Source organism: Neofelis nebulosa, chromosome 18 (assembly GCF_028018385.1).
Source record: "Neofelis nebulosa isolate mNeoNeb1 chromosome 18, mNeoNeb1.pri, whole genome shotgun sequence".
In the NCBI taxonomy this organism is placed as follows: domain Eukaryota; kingdom Metazoa; phylum Chordata; class Mammalia; order Carnivora; family Felidae; genus Neofelis; species Neofelis nebulosa.
The window spans coordinates 27,504,246-27,522,055 of record NC_080799.1 but is presented as its reverse complement, the minus strand read 5'-3'; the positions used below and the strand labels follow the sequence as shown (position 1 = coordinate 27,522,055).

At 47.9% G+C, this 17,810-nt stretch overlaps 1 protein-coding gene across 4 annotated transcripts in view; it reads left to right on the top strand.

Moving 5' to 3' along the window:
• OTOA (otoancorin) overlaps window positions 1–17,810 on the top strand; it is a 77,337-nt gene that overhangs the window by 33,566 nt on the left and 25,961 nt on the right. For all 4 annotated transcript variants that reach the window (XM_058710513.1, XM_058710512.1, XM_058710516.1 and 1 more), the window contains 8 exons: window positions 295–510; window positions 3,316–3,483; window positions 4,502–4,642; window positions 8,546–8,604; window positions 9,082–9,199; window positions 12,558–12,631; window positions 15,193–15,328; window positions 16,525–16,715. In XM_058710513.1, coding sequence (XP_058566496.1) covers window positions 295–510; window positions 3,316–3,483; window positions 4,502–4,642; window positions 8,546–8,604; window positions 9,082–9,199; window positions 12,558–12,631; window positions 15,193–15,328; window positions 16,525–16,715 — 1,103 coding nt within the window. The remainder of the gene's footprint in view (window positions 1–294; window positions 511–3,315; window positions 3,484–4,501; window positions 4,643–8,545; window positions 8,605–9,081; window positions 9,200–12,557; window positions 12,632–15,192; window positions 15,329–16,524; window positions 16,716–17,810) is intronic.

The window sequence follows — 17,810 nt, the reverse complement described above, 5'->3', positions numbered from 1 at the left end:
TGGTGGAATTATGGATAAAGTGAAGAAAATTTCCTTCTGCCATGTGTTAAGTTTGATTTAATAGCAAATTAATATTTAAATGAAGCACAAAGTGAATTTGCGGCATGTTAAGGTCAAGGCTAGAGGAGGTGGTGTTCTCAGTGGGCGACTCATTGTCTGGCTAGGGCTTGACGACAGGGTGGAGGGGGTGGGAAGGCAGGGTGGTGGTGGTGTTGTGACAACCCCAGGGTGTAGGCAGAGGGAGCCACTGTCCTGCTTGTTATCGAGCCTCATTTCAGCCTGCTTCCCTTCTAGCTCAAAGCCAACCTCCTGGACATTGCCACGGAGAACCAGACCCTCAATGAGACTCTGGGCTCTTTGTCGGATGCGGTTGTGGCCTTGACCCACAGTCAGCTGGAATCCCTCTCCCCTGAGGCTGTGCATGGCGCCATCTCAACTCTCAACCAGGTCTCAGGCTGGGCCAAGAGCCAGGTCATCATCTTGTCTGCCAAATACTTGGCCCATGAGAAGGTCAGTTGGAGCTTTGAACTCTTTTTAATGCTCTGAGACCCAAGGGCCAGTGATACACAGGGAGGGTGGCCAATCAGTAAGAAAATAGTACCGAAGGGGACTTGCTCTGCCATTTACTAGCTGTGGGACACTGGACGATTGGCTTAAATTCTCTTTGCCTCAGTTTCCCTGTTTGTAAGATGGGGATAACAGTAGCACTTCTGCAGCAGGATGGCTGTAAGGATTCTGAGTCAGTACACAGGAAGGGGTTGGAACATGTGACCTTGAGTATGAGCTCAGGGAGTAGTAGTAGCTACTGTTGTGCTGTTTGCAAAGCGTGGGATCCATCCCAGGATTTCCTCGCTTGTTGTTGAGGCTGCGAACACATCCCTCATCTTGAGATGAGAGATAATGCTATTTTACTCATCTTAGGCTGCAGGGAGGGAATTGTCCTCAGAGGAGATTTTGCTTGGCGGGGGGGGGGGGGGGGGGGGACAGGATCCTTTAGTCACGCTCTAGATGCTCCTGGGGTGGGAAATGAGTCTTTTTCCTGGGGAAGCCGTCTCTCTGCCCTGCGCTTGGTAGAAGGGGCTCCAGAGACCTGAGCCCCTAAACATTTTGGTGTCCTGCCTTTTCTGTCTCATAGCCATGTCCCAGGATGCAACTAGTTCATGAGGATTGGATCAGGACCAGTTCCAAAATGACAACAATTACAAATATTCATTAAGTACTTACTGTGTGCCAGGTTCGGGTCTAAGTGAGTTAGTTGTTCAGTGTTTCCAACAACTCTGTGAAGTCAGGAGTGTGTTATAACCTTCATTTTCCATATCATTCATGAGAGGCACAGAATGTATAAGGGAATTGCCAAGGTCACATAAAGGGACACAGGATGTCTGGCTTCAGAGTCCACTTGCTTAACTCCCATGCTAACTACCTCCAGCATGGCACCATGACCGTTGTCCGCCCATTGTTACTTTCTGACTCAAGGCCAAGGATAGCCCATTCTTCTTGTGCCCTCTAGCCTCATGGCATCTTTAGTTTGACATCTTTGCAGCCCTTCTCTGTTTTGACTAGGGCCACCTGAGTCTATCTGGACAGTTCTCTGTGAATGTGATTTTAGGGAGCTGAGGGAGACTGTCTTGTCCCTCCCAACCCTGGACAAAGTGGCTTGTCTTTTTCCTAGTGTCCATCTCTTCCTACAGAGAGGTCAGGCCACTTACGAAGAAGCCAAGAGCTCGAAAGGTCTTGCTTTCCTTGAGGACAGTAGAGACTATCCATTCTACAGAGCATAACAGGGAAACCATTCAACTGGCTTTTTTGTAGACCTAAGGAATGAGTGTGCCTGTTTGTATGGAAAACCATCTGGCATCTTTACTCTAAAGGAGGGAGAAAAAACAAGCATAGTTTCTGATGGGGCAGACAGCTACAATCGTATTTGTCATAAAATATCAGACCCAGATCCTGAAACATTTCTTTTTTTTTTAATTTTTTAAATGTTTATTTATTTTTTGAGAGAGAGTAGGGGGAGGGGCAGAGAGAGAGGGAGACACAGAATCCAAAGCAGGCTCCAGGCTCTGAGCTGTCAGCACAGAGCCCAACGCAGGGCTCGAACCCACGGACTGCAAGATCATGACCTGAGCTGAAGTCAGACACTTAACCTACTGAGCCACCAGGTGCCCCCCCCAAAACATTTCTTTATTTCAACTCAGAGCTTCTGCATGGAGATAGATGAACATGGGGCTTTGCTATGTCAGGTGACGTAATGAGAAAAATGGGCTGCCTTGGGCACGGTACAAGTGCGTGGGGCTGGGTAAACTGACAGCCCCACGACCCAGCCTCAAAGGGCACCTGCTGGTCAGTTCTTGCCAATTGTTGCCAACCCGGACCCAGTATTGCTTGGCATTCAGATTTTTTAAAAAATCAGACTGAAACCTGGATTTTAATGAAAATTTACCCAATTAAAAAAATTGTTTTAAGTTTATTTATTTATTTTGACAGAGAGAAAGAGAGAGAGGAGAGAGAGGGGTGGGAAGGGGCAGAGAGAGAGAGAGAGAGAGAGAGAGAGAGAGAGAGAGAGAGAGAAACCTAAGTGGCTCCGCACTGTCAGTGGAGAGCCCAACTTGGGGCTCCAACTCATGAACCGAGGGATATGATCTGAGCCCCGAAATCAAGAGCTGAATGCTTAACCAACTGAGCCACCCAGGTGCCTCCAACTTTCCTCAGTTTAAAAAAAATTTTTTTTAATATTTATTTGTTTTTGAGAGAGAGAGTGAGACAGAGTGTGAGCGGGGGAGGGGTTGAGAGAGAGGGGGACACAGAATCTGAAGCGGGCTCCAGACTCCGAGCTGTCAGAGCCTGATGCAGGGCTTGAACTCACGAACCATGAGATCATGACCTGAGCCGAAGTCGGGTGTTTAACCAACTGAGCCACCCAGGTGCCCCAGTTTCCTCAGTTTTTAAATGTTGTCAGCCAGTTCAAATTAAACACACACACACACACACACACACACACACACACACACACACACACAAAAGCCTATTGCCTGCCCAGCTGTGGTGCATGGATCATCACTTTCTGATATTTGTACTGTGGCCTCGGACAGCAGGGTACTTCCCCCGGCAGAGCACTTGCCTTCTGTGTTGTGTTTTGATACCACCTCTCTTTTCTGATAGAAGGAAGGAGGGAAGGTCTGGGAGGGCAGCATGTGTCTGTTCACCGTGGTGCCCCTGGTACCCATCCCAGATACCCAGCACGCAGAGGGGCAAGTGTCGGCCAGGTGAGAAACCAGAACAGAACCTCACGCTCCTCGCGGCCCGTCTTGCCAGGTGCTGTCTTTCTACAATGTCAGCCAGATGGGCGTGCTGCTGGCTGGGGTTGGCACCCAGGCCTTCTACAGCATGGATCGCAGGGACCTCTTGCAGGTCCTGAGAAGCACGATCTCCCTGCATGTGTCCGACTTGTCACCTGCCCAGCAGCAAGGCGTCCTCAGCAAGGTGAGAGGAAGACATCTCATCCTCAGCCGTGTGGCTCACAGAGTATGTGGTTTTGGGGTGTTGTGAGTGGGCTATGACTTTGGGCTGTCGACTCAGGGCTGGGGTTAGCTCAGCCTTTGGCGAGGGAGCATTCTGAACCTAGATGATGCCTTCTCCTGGTGCCCACCTTTCCTCCTTTCCAGAAGGAGCTCTTTGGGTCACACTATATTTCTTCCCAGACCCTGGTGCTTTCCTTCACCAGTTGACTCCGGAAGACTTTAGTTAAATTAGGTTTCTTGATATAATAATTTTTGAAAGTTTTTCAGGGGCGCCTGGGTGGCGCAGTCGGTTAAGCATCCGACTTCAGCCAGGTCACGATCTCGCGGTCCGTGAGTTCGAGCCCCGCGTCGGGCTCTGGGCTGATGGCTCGGAGCCTGGAGCCTGTTTCTGATTCTGTGTCTCCCTCTCTCTCTGCCCCTCCCCCGTTCATGCTCTGTCTCTCTCTGTCCCAAAAATAAATAAAAAACGTTGAAAAAAAAAAAAAAGAAAGAAAAAAGTTTTTCAAATCTAAAAATGAATCCTGAAGGTCTCAGAGTGCTTCTGAAAGCCTCTTCCATGATCTGAAGTCACACCTATATTCTCACTTGGCAGTGGGTCTTTGGGTATCCTATTCTATCAGACCTGCTATGTCCAGTTACAAAATCTGTTAGGAGACCAAACTTAAGGAGTTTGGCTTAAAATATCAACACCTTGCCGAGAGCAATAGCACGTTTGGTTAAAATTGTATGCGTTCCTGAATAAGACAGACTTGTGCTTGAATCTTTGAATCTTACTTATCAACTTTCAACCAATTATTTATGAAGCCTCAGTTTTCTTACCTGCAAAATGGGGTAAGGGAAATCCCCCACCTCACAGGGTTGCTGAGCAGATAATGCTGAATCTTATGGCGTGTGAATCACTGACACAGTTCCTGGGCCTTGTGCAAAGTTCAGTGCACCTTCTACGAGGTGGTCATTACGTTTATTCTCACTCTTGGCAGATGATCGAAGCAGGAGACACTGTCTCAGGCATTGTGGAAATACAGGGGGCTTTCTTTAAAGAAGTATCTCTCTTCAGTTTACGGAGGGAACCCGGATTTAACACAACAGTCCTAAAGGAAAAGGAACTTCGGAGGAGTCAGGTATGATCACTAAGGATTCTGACACCAATTTGGATGTGTGTGTATGTGTGTGTGTTGGGGGTTGGAGGCTCCCACACCAACAAGGAATTCTCCAACATAGCAGAGAATCGTGGGTGTTCCACAATTCAACTCCATTCTGACACTGTATACTGGCAATAGCATCAGATCCCACAGGGTAAGGGTTCAGTCCTGCAATACTATACCCCCTGCCCCTCAACTGCAAGTGCCAGTCACCAGTCTTGGCTGTCCCCTGTGCTTCTGACCTCCCAGTTTTAGATTGAAGGTTCCAATGACCCTGCTACCCCCACCTTGGTTTGATTAATTTGGTAGAGTGGCTCACAGAATTCAAACATGTTACTTACTAGCTCATCGGCTTATTATAAAAGGATATAACCCAGGAACAGCCAGATTGAAGAGATGCATCGGACAAGGTATATGGGGGAAAGGGTACAGGGCTTCCACGCCCTCTCCGGATGCACCACCCTCCCAACACCTACATGTTCACCAACTGAAAGCTCTCTGAACCTGGTGCTTTTGGATTTTTATGGAGGCATTATTATGTAAGCATGGTTGATTAAAACATTGGCCATTGATGATTGGTTCAACATCTAGCCCTTCTCCCCTCCCTGCAGGTTGGGGGTGGGACTGAAAGTTCCAACCCTCCAATCCTGTGTTTGGTTCTTTCTGCAACATCCCTCCTTCCTCAGGTGTTTTCCTGAAGTCATCATTCACATAACAAAAGACACCTTGATGGCTCTCCTCACTTAGGAAATTCCTAGAGTTTTAAGCTAAATGCAGTAGGGGTGTCTGGCTCAGTTGGTTAAGCATCCAGCTTTGGCTCAGGTCGTGATTTCGTGGTTCATGGGTTTGAGCCCTGCATTGTTGGTCTCTGTGCTGACAGCTCAGCCTGCTTCAGATTCTTTATCTCCCTCTCTCTGCCCCTCCTCTGTTCGCAGCGGGAGCATTTCTCAAAAATAAAAATAAAACATTAAAAAAAATTAAAAACCAAAACAAAACTAAATACAGTAGAACCTTGGGTTGTGAGTAACTTGTTCTGTGAGGGTCCTGCAAGATGAGCAAACATTTCTAATAAATTTTAACTTGGTAAAAGAGCAATGTCTTATAATACAAGTAGCACGTGATGCTGAACGTCACATGATCACAACTGAGCCAGTGGTTCTTGAAATTCGCTTTGATATACAAGTGCTTTGGATTACAACCATGTTTCTGGAACAAATTATGCTCGCAAACTAAGACTTTACTGTATACATTTTTTATTAGTAATAAGATGCCCAGATCACTCCTGAATTTTTGAGTCTGCCTTGTGGGAAAGTTCTGTTTAAGGTTAATTTGGTAAAAGAAATTTATTTCCGTGTAATTAAACTCAGGAGGCAAAACAGTGTAGTGTTAAGAAATTGGACAAGACCTGAGTGTGTATTTGGGTGTGGCTATCAGTTAATTTTGGGGTGCTTCTTCTCACTCGGCCTCAGTTTTCTCATGTGCGAAATGGGGATGATTTCATGAGAATCAGTGATGCAAGATGTATCTTTATACCACTGGGCACATGGCAGTGCACTCTAACTATTAGCGGTTATCACACGTATTATTAAGGGCTGCTGGTGCTGAGGCTGCTTGGGGAGGACTGTGCTTTGGAGGCTGAAGCCTCTTCGAGCTCTCTGGACTTTCATTCAATCAACTCTGCATTTTATCCACTCATCGAAAGTTGATGCCAGGAGCTGTTCACGTTGCTGGGGATGCAGCCGTGAACAAAGTAGACAAAAAGGGCCTGCTGGCCCACAATTTCCATCCTGTGAAGGAGGGAGACAGACGAGATAAAAGATTAGTGGGTAAAACCCAAGCTGTGCTAGATGATGATGCGTGCTAAGGAGAACCTAAATCAAAATGGGAAAGGGTAGACAGTGGGCTCTTTTTGACGGGGGTAGCTGGAGACGACCTCCCTGTGCTCAGAGAGGTTATGGGAGGGGCTGATCTTCAGGACCCCTAGGGACACCGTGAGGACTGCCTTCTACTGTGGGTGACATGAGGAGCTGTTGGGAGGGTTTGAGAAGGGTTGTGCTCTGACTTTCGTTTGCATCGAATCCCACAGCTGCTGCACGGGGACTGAATTGAGAGCAAGAGTGGAAGCAAGGGGACCAGTCAGGAGGCTATTGTGTATTCCAGATAAGACAAGTGGCTTGGACTAGGTGGTGGCAACGCGGGTGGTAACCAGTGGTCGCATTCTGGACGCATTCTCAAAGGGCTGGGGGCGTCTCTCTCCACCTGTGTATGTTCTCTCCATGTTGTGGGCTGAACGGTGCCCCCGCCAAATATACGTCCACCAAAAACGTGTGCGTGGGAACGTGGCCTTATTTGGGAAGAAGAGTTTTTGCAGATTTAACTAAGGATCTCAAGACGAGACCAGTCTCAGTTATCTGAGCAGGCCCTAAATCCAGTGACAAGAGCCCTTATGAGAGGCGACAACCCGGATGGTAGAGAGATGCAGACAAAAGGGATCGGATGTGCGTACAGAAGGCCATGTCAAGACGAAGGCAGAAACCCGAGTGATGTAGCCATAAGCCGGAACCGCTTGGAGCCACCAGAAGCTAGAAGAGGGGAGGAAGGATTCTCCCCTACAGCCTTTGGCGGGAGCTCCTTTCTGCTGACTCCTTGATTTCTGACTTCTGGCTTCCAGAACTCTGAACGAATGATTTCTATTGTTTTCAGCCACCAAGTTCATGGTAATTTGTTACTGCAGCCCTAGGAACTGCATGCATTCCCATGCAGGGTGGCCGGCCTTCTGTGGGTGGTTTGGGACTCCCAGGGGAGAGATCCATGAGACGCTGTGTCACCTTGGTGACCTCGCCTTGGGGAAGTCACATAGCATCACTTTTGCTTTGCTCTATCTGTGGAGGCAGTCACCCAGCCCCGCCCCCAGCTTCATGCAGAGAGGACAAAGATTCCACCTTTTGGTGGGATAGTGGTTCTGGAAGGTTCTAGAAGAGCATAATTTGTGGCCACTTTGGAAAACACATCCTGCCACAGATGTCTTCCAGCCACTTTTTCTCAGCAACCGCGTTGATGGAGTGGCCGTTTCCTGTGATGGGGAAGACTGTGGGAGGGTCCCAGAACTTGATTCTGCCTGAGGAGATAACTGGGGCTACACACAGAGCTTCAGGAACTTACCTCCCTAGCTGTTCCTTTCTCCTGGGCCTGGCTGCCCTGTCACAGATGCCTCTGCCTAATGCTGGCTCACAATTTATTCTGTTTGGGGAATTACATTCAAAGTTCCAGAGTCTATAAAATAGATGAATGTCATACTTGATCGCATCTGCAAGTTAGGTGTTCTGTAAAATTACGTTCCTTAAAACAAACGGCTCCCCTGCCTGCTAGATATTGTTCTTCTAGAGTGCCCATCTGGGAGGGTTGGAGGGGAGTGAGTGCTGCAAGCAGGAGTTACTTTATTCATGGTACTTTCTAGACTGTCCTGGTCTATTCATCTGTCTCTTCCACTTTTACTTCCTGGGAGCTAGCAGGTGGGCGTGGAAATAGGGGCTACGGAGGGTGCTCACCTGGTCAGCGGCTTCGTAAAGCATAGAAAGTAAAGTTCCAGCCTGCCGTCTGATGGCTTTGCCCCTCATTCCGGTCCTAGAGCATAGGGAATCCCCAGGGTGTGGGAGCGTGGGTTCTGCAATTACTCCGACCCCAGTTCACATCCCAGCTCTACCACCTGGCAATTGTGTGGGCCTGGGTCATAACATAGCCTGTTAAGCCTAAGCCTTCCCCATCTGGAAAATGGGATCATTGTGTGTCTTCCTCCAAGGGCCTCATGGTACCAGGCACACATTGCTCAGCAGTGAGTAAGTGACCGCTCCATCCATGCTGGCAACCATTCTCTTCCCTCAGGCCTTGTTCCTGTTTGAGCTTCTGTCAAAGACAACCAGAAGGCCTGAGGAGCTGCTGAGGTAGGCGGGTGTACTTGGTCTGGGGGCTGACAGGCCCTCTGGAGCCTGATTTCCCAGGAGGGAAAGTTGGCTGTCTGCAGCCTGTGTCCCATCAGGCCTGCCTTCTCTAGTCCTTCTTTCCTCTCCCTCCCCAACCCCTTCCTTTTTTTTTTTTTCCTTGAGAGAGGGAGAGGGTGCACATGTGCAAGCATGCACACGAGCAGGGGAGGGGCAGAGAGAGAGGGAGAGGGAGAGGGAGAGGGAGAGGGGGAGGGAGGGAGAGAGAGAGAGAGAGAGAGAGAGAGAGAGAGAGAGAGAGAGAGAGAGAGAATCCCAAGCAGGCTCCATGCTCAGCGCAGAGACTGACTCTGGCTTGATCCCATGACCCTGGGATCATGACCTCAGCCAAAATCAAGAGTCACATGCTTAACTGACTGAGCCACTCAGGCACCCCAGCCCCACCCCCTCTTCTCCCGGGTCCCTTGTTTTGTTTTCCAGCACAGGGCAGCTGGTCAAAGGCGTGACGTGCTCGCACATTGATGCCATGAATGCGGACTCCTTTCTGGCCCATTTCCACTATTTTGAGAACAACCTCTCCCTGCTCTCACCGTATCAGGTACCATCGTAGCACATTCATGCCTCTCGTTCTCTCTCCTTGCCCCAGTCGTGGGCCTTGATGGACTGTGGTGGCTTAAGATATTTGTGCCAAGATATATATTCCCATGCAGGTGATGACGTGGGGCCAAATACTGAGCCAGGTTTTTCTCCAGTTTCTCTTTCAAAAGCTCCAGATAACCCATCTCTACAGCCAGAGCTTCAACAGATGGGTTGTTCCATACTCAGATCTGAACCTGAAAATCCAGTGGTAGGGTATACCATTTCTCATATTCCTAATTATGTCCTCCTGAGACTGAAGGTCGTTCCCTCCATCCCAGCCTTTCCAGGGGTAACCTGGAATAAGGAACAATACTCCAAGGAGAGTACTTTCCTTCTTCATTTAATACTTCATTTTCCAAATGGCTAGGGAGGCTCGTTAACTTTTTGGGGAGACCAGAGGCAGACACTGACTTTTTAGTGGATCTAAGCAAGTAAGGATAGGCCTTGGGAACAGCATTTGGACTTGGAAATGTAAACCGTCGGTGATACAGGGTCCAGAGAGGGTGAGCGGGCAGATGTACAAGGCATCTTCCCAACTCAGGCCCGAGTGTTGCAGATCTGAATGAAAAGTTTCCAACCAACGAATTCTCTTCCCGAGAGCCAGGAAGTAAGAGTAAAGCTTGGTGTATAATCCTTTGAGGTCATTGGAGGACTATGCAAAAATTTCACAAAGCTCTGCCATTCCATTGGATTGTCCATTGTGTCAGTGGTTCCCAAATGTGAGCATCAGCATTACCTGGAAGGCTGGAGTTGTTTGATGGGTATAAAGTTTCAGTGTTGCTAGATGAATAAGTTCTAGAAATCTGCTGTGCAGCGCTGTGCCTGTAATTAACAATATGATATTGTGCACTTCAGAATTTGTTAAGAGGGTAGCTCTCACGTTAAGTGCTCTTACCACAAAAAGAGAAACAAAGAGACACAAGCAAACTGGGACGTGTTGGATGTGTCTGTTACCTTGCTTGTCATAATGGCATCATGGTGTTTGCATGTGTCCAAACTCATCACAGTGTACCCGTTAAATACGTGCAGGTCTTTGCATATCAGTATTCCTCAGTAAAGCTGTTAAAAACACACAGAATAAAAAAAGAAAAGCCAACGCAGATTATAGAGCCTCACTGGCAGTTTCCCTTCCCTTACAGTAAGCCTGGGGTGAAGCCTCCTAATTGACATTTCCAGAAGTTCCCTGGTGAGAACTATTGACCCAGGCAGGGAGGAAAGCAAATTATTTCTGGAACCTGGACCCCGGCATGGTTGTGTCCTTTATACTCATCACACCGATCCAATGGATGGAGGTCAGACCCACTTTGAGGAAGACCTACACGTTCAAAGAGGAAGAATTGTCCCGACAAATCTTCTGACCTAGAATCCTCCCATTCTCAGGACGTTCAAATACCAGTTAATTAGAAAATTTGCCTTTATTGTTTACATTTTTGCTGAAAATACATAATTATCATTAAAAAAAAGACAATATAGAGAGAGCAAATTTTCCCCCCAGTTCCCCTGGAGCAGTGATTCTCAGAGCACCGTTTGGCCAAGTCTGGAGACACTTCGGGTTGTTACTCCTGGGGGAGATGCCACCGGCATCCATTGAGTAGAGGCCAGGGATGCTGCTTCCTAACTACAATGCAGCCCCACACACAAGGACTCTCCAACCCAAAATGGCAAAGGATCTAAGCCTGAGAGTCCCTGCTCTTAAGGTAACCACAAGGAAAAGTTTGTTATCAACTTTGAGAGGTTTTTTTTTTTTTTTTGGTGTGTATAAAACATATGTACGTGTAATTAAAAAAAAAAAACGAACCATTGGGGCGCCTGGGTGGCGCAGTCGGTTAAGCGTCCGACTTCAGCCAGGTCACGATCTCGCGGTCCGTGAGTTCGAGCCCCGCGTCAGGCTCTGGGCTGATGGCTCGGAGCCTGGAGCCTGTTGACGATTCTGTGTCTCCCTCTCTCTCTGCCCCTCCCCTGTTCATGCTCTGTCTCTCTCTGTCCCAAAAATAAATAAAAAACGTTGAAAAAAAAATTTAAAAAAACAAAAAACAAAAAAATGAACCACAAATGAGTTCATACTATATACACTGTTCTGTTTCGCTCTGTAACATGGGTGTATGTATATAAAATAGGACCTGGCCATCATTCCGGTGTTCACAGATACAAGTCTACCTTATTGAAACAAAATAGTTGCACAGCATTCGGTTATGTGGATATACCACAGTTTATGTCACCAATCCCAAACCCAGAGACAGTCAAGTTGTATCTCTGTTAAAAGGTAAACTGAGGAGTATTAAAAATTTTAAGAGTTAACTTGAGCAAAAAATCGATTAGAATCAGGCAGCACCAAACAGGAAGTGGTTTGGAGCGCTCTGGAAAGACTTAGAGAGAGAAAGGTGCAGACGCAGAGAAAGGAAATTATTTGACTGGCTGTCGCTTAAAGCCCAGTTGGCTCTTTGCGATGGTTGTCGTCAGTGCTTTGATTTCATAACCTCAAGGCATTTACAGACTTAGATTTTGGTGTGCTCACTGAGGGCACCGTGTCATTAGGGCCACATTAGTCTAATGGCCTCCTTCTTTTTATTTTTTTTATTTTTTTATTTTTAACGTTTTTTATTTATTTTTGGGACAGAGAGAGACAGAGCATGAACGGGGGAGGGGCAGAGAGAGAGGGAGACACAGAATCGGAAACAGGCTCCAGGCTCCGAGCCATCAGCCCAGAGCCTGACGCGGGGCTCGAACTCACGGACCGCGAGATCGTGACCTGGCTGAAGTCGGACGCTTAACCGACTGCGCCACCCAGGCGCCCCTACCTCCTTCTTTTTAAAAAAAAAAATTTTTTTTAATGTTTATTTATTCTTGAGAGAGACAGAGACAGAATGCGAGTGGGTTAGGGGCAGAGAGAGAGGGAGACACAGAAACCGAAATAGGCTCCAGACTCTGAGCTGTCAGCACAGAGCCCAATGCAGGGCTCGAACTTGCAAGCCGTGAGATCTTGACCTGACTGAAGTCGGCCGCTCAACCGACTGAGCCACCCAGGTGCCCCTAATGGCCTCCTTCTTTAATTAATCTAATATCTTACTTCCTTGCAGTTATAAGCAAAACAGGGGAGCATTCTCAGACTTAAATTTTTGTATTCCCTTTGTGATTGCCTCAGTTTTCTCATGCATAAACTGGGCACAGTAGCAGTACCTACATCGTAGGGTGTTTTATTAAATAGAAAGTAAGTGTATACAGAGCACTTAGCACAGTGCCTGGCCCACAGAAAGCACAGTCTGTGTTTGCTCTTATTACTACAGGACTAAATTCCTAGAACTGCTTTAATCTTTCAGGTTAATTGTTTGGCGTGGAAATACTGGGAGGTCTCCAGATCCTCTCTGCCGCCCTTCCTCTTGGCTGCCCTCCCGTAAGTGAACATTGGCTCCCCTCTCTGGCCCAAGAGTGAGATTGGTGGGAGCCATCCAAGCCATCTACCCCCGGGTTTTTGTGAGGAACCAGAGACAGAGTGGAGAGTGTCTTCCATGGTTAAGCCCTTGCAAATCAGGATTTAAATTCTGAGTCCCATGTAAACGTTTCAGACAGACACTCTTGCTTTTTTTCGGTTATTTAAAAACCAAAGCCAAAGCAACCCAAGCCTGAGTGAATGTCCTTGACACAGGTCCCGTCTGGGCTGGCCTCTCAGCTGTGCCAGGCTCCAAAGTGATCAGGGCTGATGTAAGTCATGGGGATTTCTCCTGGTATGTGTGGGCATTCAGATGTGGGAGGGCGCAGCCCTGCTTTTCATAGTCTGGACACTCTTCCTCTTCTCTTTATTTCCCTCTTCCTTCTCTTGCTGTTAATTGCCCTCATTTCTTCAAAAAATATTTACTGAGTGCTTACTGTGTCCTCAAAGATAATTTATTTTCCTCCATACAAGAGCTTACAATCTTGGGGAGGGGGAATAGACAAGCATGAAGTCAATTATAATGTCAAGTTGCTCTTTGGTTGAAAGTGATAAAGCCTTAGCTCAAACTGGCTTAGACAGTAAAGGGCAGTTTTGGTTCCAGGTAACTGGAAAGTCCAGGGATAGACGTCAGGCATGGCTGGATCCAGGGTCTCAGTGGTCATCTATCTGTCTTTTAACCCAGCTTTCCTCTGTAGGCTTCTCTGTTAGACAACTTCTTTCTCTGTGGTTGTGTCTGGCTGATTCAAGGTTATATCTTCCTGGTTAAAAGACTTTTTCCCCTCATCCTTCTCAATAAGTTTTGAGTCTGACTGAGATTAGGGGAGATGGGTAACTTTGACTGGCTTAGTTTGGTATTACATCCCCGGAGCCAAGAGTGAAGCGGGGTCCACTCCAGACCGCAAGGTTTTCGAGTGAAGCGGGTGGTTCTCTAAGAGAGCCAGGTGCTGCTACCATGGGAAGGAGTGAAAGGCACAGGGCACGGAGGGGGACTTGTCTCCTTCCGACTGGAGAGTCGGAGGGGACTAAAGTAAAGCTCAGAGAAGGAGCTGGCATTTTGGAGTTCAAGATGGACACTCCAGGCAGGGGCACAAGGGATGTTTGGTTCAGTGAAGCACTCTGGGGAATGCATGGTGTGTGTCTGCAGAGTAGCTGGGAGAGAGAAGGCCAGAGAGGTAAGGGGACAGTCCAATCAGGGAGGGCCTCTGTGACACCTTGAGGTATTCCTCGTGTATTCCTGGCACGATCCTCAGGTTTATGTTTCAGAGAGATGGTTACCTCTGTCCATGCAGTGGATGGACAGGGGGCCTGGCTGGAAGGAGGGAGACAGTGAAAGCTTGTTTCTACAGCCTGGCCCTTGGCATGGCTGTTTCTTTCCACTCATCCACATCCCAGCTTAAATACCTCTGTCTTAGAACGGGCCCCCCAGCTGTCCTTACCATCATTCTCCACTGCAGAACCATTTTCATTTATCACCGGCTGAAATGGCCTGTTTTATTCACTGGTTTCTGTTGTCTTTATCCTACTAGGATGAAATCCTGAGAGCGAGCACCTGCCCCTCATGTCGTGTTCATGCCCAGTACAGTGCCTGGCAGGCAGCAGAGATTTGCTGAATGAATGAAGAGATAAATAAAACCCCAGTACTGTGAATGGAGAGGGGAGAACAGATTTGAGTAATACTAAGTTGGTAGCAATGACAGATTTGGGGTTAAAGGGAAAAAGACATCTGGGATGGCATAGAGGAAGAAGAACCTGTAGAATTTGGTTTTGGAACAGTCTAGTGGTCATGATGAGTAGGCCGTATGGGTCTAGAGCAGTCTTTCTCAACCTTTGTTTCATTATTGCCTCCCTAAAGGGAACAATTTAATTTCTCTGGAATGAGAGAATTTATCAGGAATAAGATTTTGTTGAATAGAGTTGAGCTTTAGTGGCTCACAAATCATTGTAATAGCTAAGATTTTTTTTTCACTCCCTCTCTCTACCTGAACCGGTTTTTCCCCCTTGGGGGCCATATTGCCTCTGTTAAGAATACATGGTCAAGAGTTTGGGCGATTCTACCCCGGAGATGCCAGAATTGGGTGTCATTTCTCTTACTTTCTCTGCTCTCTCCTTGTCTTTCTTACTTTCTATTTTATTCTCTCTTCTTTGTCTCTTCTACTTTTTCTCTTTCTTTCCCTTCATCTCCCCTGGGCCAGTCCATCAGTCAACATATGTTTATGGAGACCCCATTCCCTGATCATTGCTACTGGGGCATAGAAGAGAAGCATGATGGAAGTTTGCTTCCTGCCTATAAAAGAGGAGCATGATGGGAGTTTGCTTCCCGCTCATAGGAGAGGGGCATGGTGGGAAGAGGAGCATGATGGGTGGGAGGCTTGCTACCTGCCAAGAGGAGCCACATCACTGGGGAGAACAAACGTTTAAAGAATGGTCCTGGGATAAGCTCTTGGGCATGTGAAGGCTGATTTCAGGGACAAATGCAGAACAGCCACTGTTCCCTCCTCTCTCATTCTTCTGTCTCTTTCCAGGGCTCACTACCTGGCTTCTGTCCCAGCTTCCCAGTGTGTGCCCTTTCTGATCAGCCTGGGGAAGAGTCGGTTGGACTCCTTGGTTTTAGATACCCACAAGAAGAATTCAGTCCTTAGGAAGGTACAGCAGTGCCTGGTAAGGAAACTCTTCCTGGTAGGCACTTTCCCTGGGGTTCCTTCCCCTCTGGGCATCTTGGCCATCCTGGGGAGCCCTCAGGGAATCTGGCTGGGATCTTGAGCTTGTGGTGATGGCCAGAAGTCTGACTTGTGGGTCTCAAAGCTGGTCCTGGAGCCCTGGGTGGGACAGTGTTGGCCATTGGTTTTGAGGACTGTCATCCTGGGACTTGAATGATGGGAGGCTGGTGTGGGGACTAGAAAGATCACAGTACACAGAGTCCGGGATCTAGACTGGCCTCTGGCAGTGATTGTTTGTGTGGCTTCCAGCAAGCCACTTCCTCTCTCTGAGCCTCAGTCTTCTCATCCCTAAGATGGGTGCAAGAGCACTTCCTGCACAAAGTTATTAAGGGCATGAAATAGGCAATATATTGTTCAGTGCCAAGGCCCAAAGGGCAGACTGTCTGAGTGTAAATCCCAGCCTTGCCACTGGCTGGCAGTTTGTCTTTAAAAAAGTGAATAATACAGGGGCACCTGGGTGTCTCAGTCGGTTAAGCATCCGACTTTGGCTCAGGTCATGATCTTGCCATTTGTGAGTTCGAGCCCCACGTCGGGTTCTGTGCTGACAGCTCAGAGCCTGGAGTCTGCTTTGGATTCTGTGTCTCCCTCTCTCTGCTTCTCCCCTGCTTGCACTTTGTCTCTCAAAAATGAATAAATGTTAAAAAATTTTTTAAAAAGTGGGTGATATTAGTACTTATCCCTTACAGTTACTTTGAAGATGGAGATTAAGATCTGGTATGTGTTAAGCACTCAAATGTTACCTACTTTGGTCACTTGGGGAAAGAGCCTTAGAGGCTTTCTAGTCCCATCCACAGTTTGAGGTGCTGTTTTTATTATTGTTGTAGTATTAGAATGGTTGTTGAACTCTGGGGTAACCTCCCAGCAGTGGCACCAGTGACGACGTCAGCCCTCATTTATGGACTGTCCACCATGTGCCGAGTCTTCTGCCCTCACCGGCCCCTTGGTGGGGCCTTCTAGCTCCCGAGGCCTGCATCCCTGGGGTAAAATCAGACCCTGTACTGTCATTACTAGTCCATGGTGGGGCGGGTGATTCAGATCCTGGAACCTTGATGAGGTTTGGGATCGGGATGGGTTGTTGAGGGGTCACGGTCTTGAACCCTGCTGGATCTTCCCATCAGCTCCACTTGTCGGTTTCAGAACAACTCCATTGCCGACGAGTTCATGGTAGACATCGTGGGGGACCTGCTCTGCCACTTGCCGGCAGCCACCATCTACCACGGGGTCTCCCCCCGGGCCTGGGCCACGGCCCTGCACAGACTCCGAGACTGCCCGCACCTCAGCCCGGAGCAGAAGGCTGCAGTGAGGCTCAGGCTCCTGGAACAGCAGGGGTGAGGAGGGGCTGGGGCTCGCTTTGGGGTGGGGTGCAGGCTCTGGGGCACCGAGCCCTGGTGCTCCTGCCCTTAAAACAGAGAAAGTCTTGGGGTCCCTGGGTGGCTCAGTCGGTTAAGCCTCTGACTGCGGCTCAGGTCATGATCTCACAGCTTGTGGGTTCGAGCCCCACGTCGGGCTCTGTGCTGACACCTCAGAGCCTGGAGCCTGCTTCGGATTCTGTGTCTCCCTCTTTCTCTGCCCCTCCCCAGCTCACACTCTGTCTGTCTGTCCGTCTCTCTCTCTCAAAAATAAGTAAACATTAAAAAAATTTAAAAATACCCCGAAAAACCCAGAGAGAGTCTCTAGTTTAGGGCAAGGTTAGATTCTTATGTTTATTCTAGAAGGGTCTAGCTTATATTTATTCTAGAAATGTGACTTTTTTTTGGCCTCAGATGCCCTGTAAAATGACAGTAACAGTGGCTGCTCATGTGGTTGTCACCAATACATCTTGGCTTATGTAAAGTTTTTGGAACGATGGCACTTTACAATTGCAGGGAGGTGGCATTATTGTTCTTGTGAAATAACAACGGCAGTAATAATAATGCAACTAATTGAACTACTGTCAGCTCAGTGGGGGAGCTCTCTGGGGGAACACAGAACTGTTGTCTCTCATGTAGAGTCTTCTGAAGTTAGGGCAGATATTTGAGTAGGGCCTAACCATCAGTCAGCGGTTAAGCAGCAAATATTTGTGGAGTAATTACCACGTCCCAGGCACTGTCCTTTTATATACAGTTTAAGATCATGGACTCGGAAGGCCGATTCCTTGGGTTAAAGTTTTGTTTGTATCATTTATTGTGTGTGTGACCTGGGAAAACCTACTTAATCTCTTTGCATTTTAATTTCCTTTCTCTTAACATTTTTTTTAAAGTTTATTTTTATTTATTTTGAGGGAGAGATAAAGAGCAAGCAGGGGAGGGGCAGAGAGAGAAGGAGACAGAATCCCAAGCAGGCTCTGTGCTGTCAGCTCAGAGCCTGATGCGGGGGCTCAAACTCACAAACCGTGAGATCATGACTTGAGCTGAAGTCAAGAGTCGGATGCTTAACCGACTGAG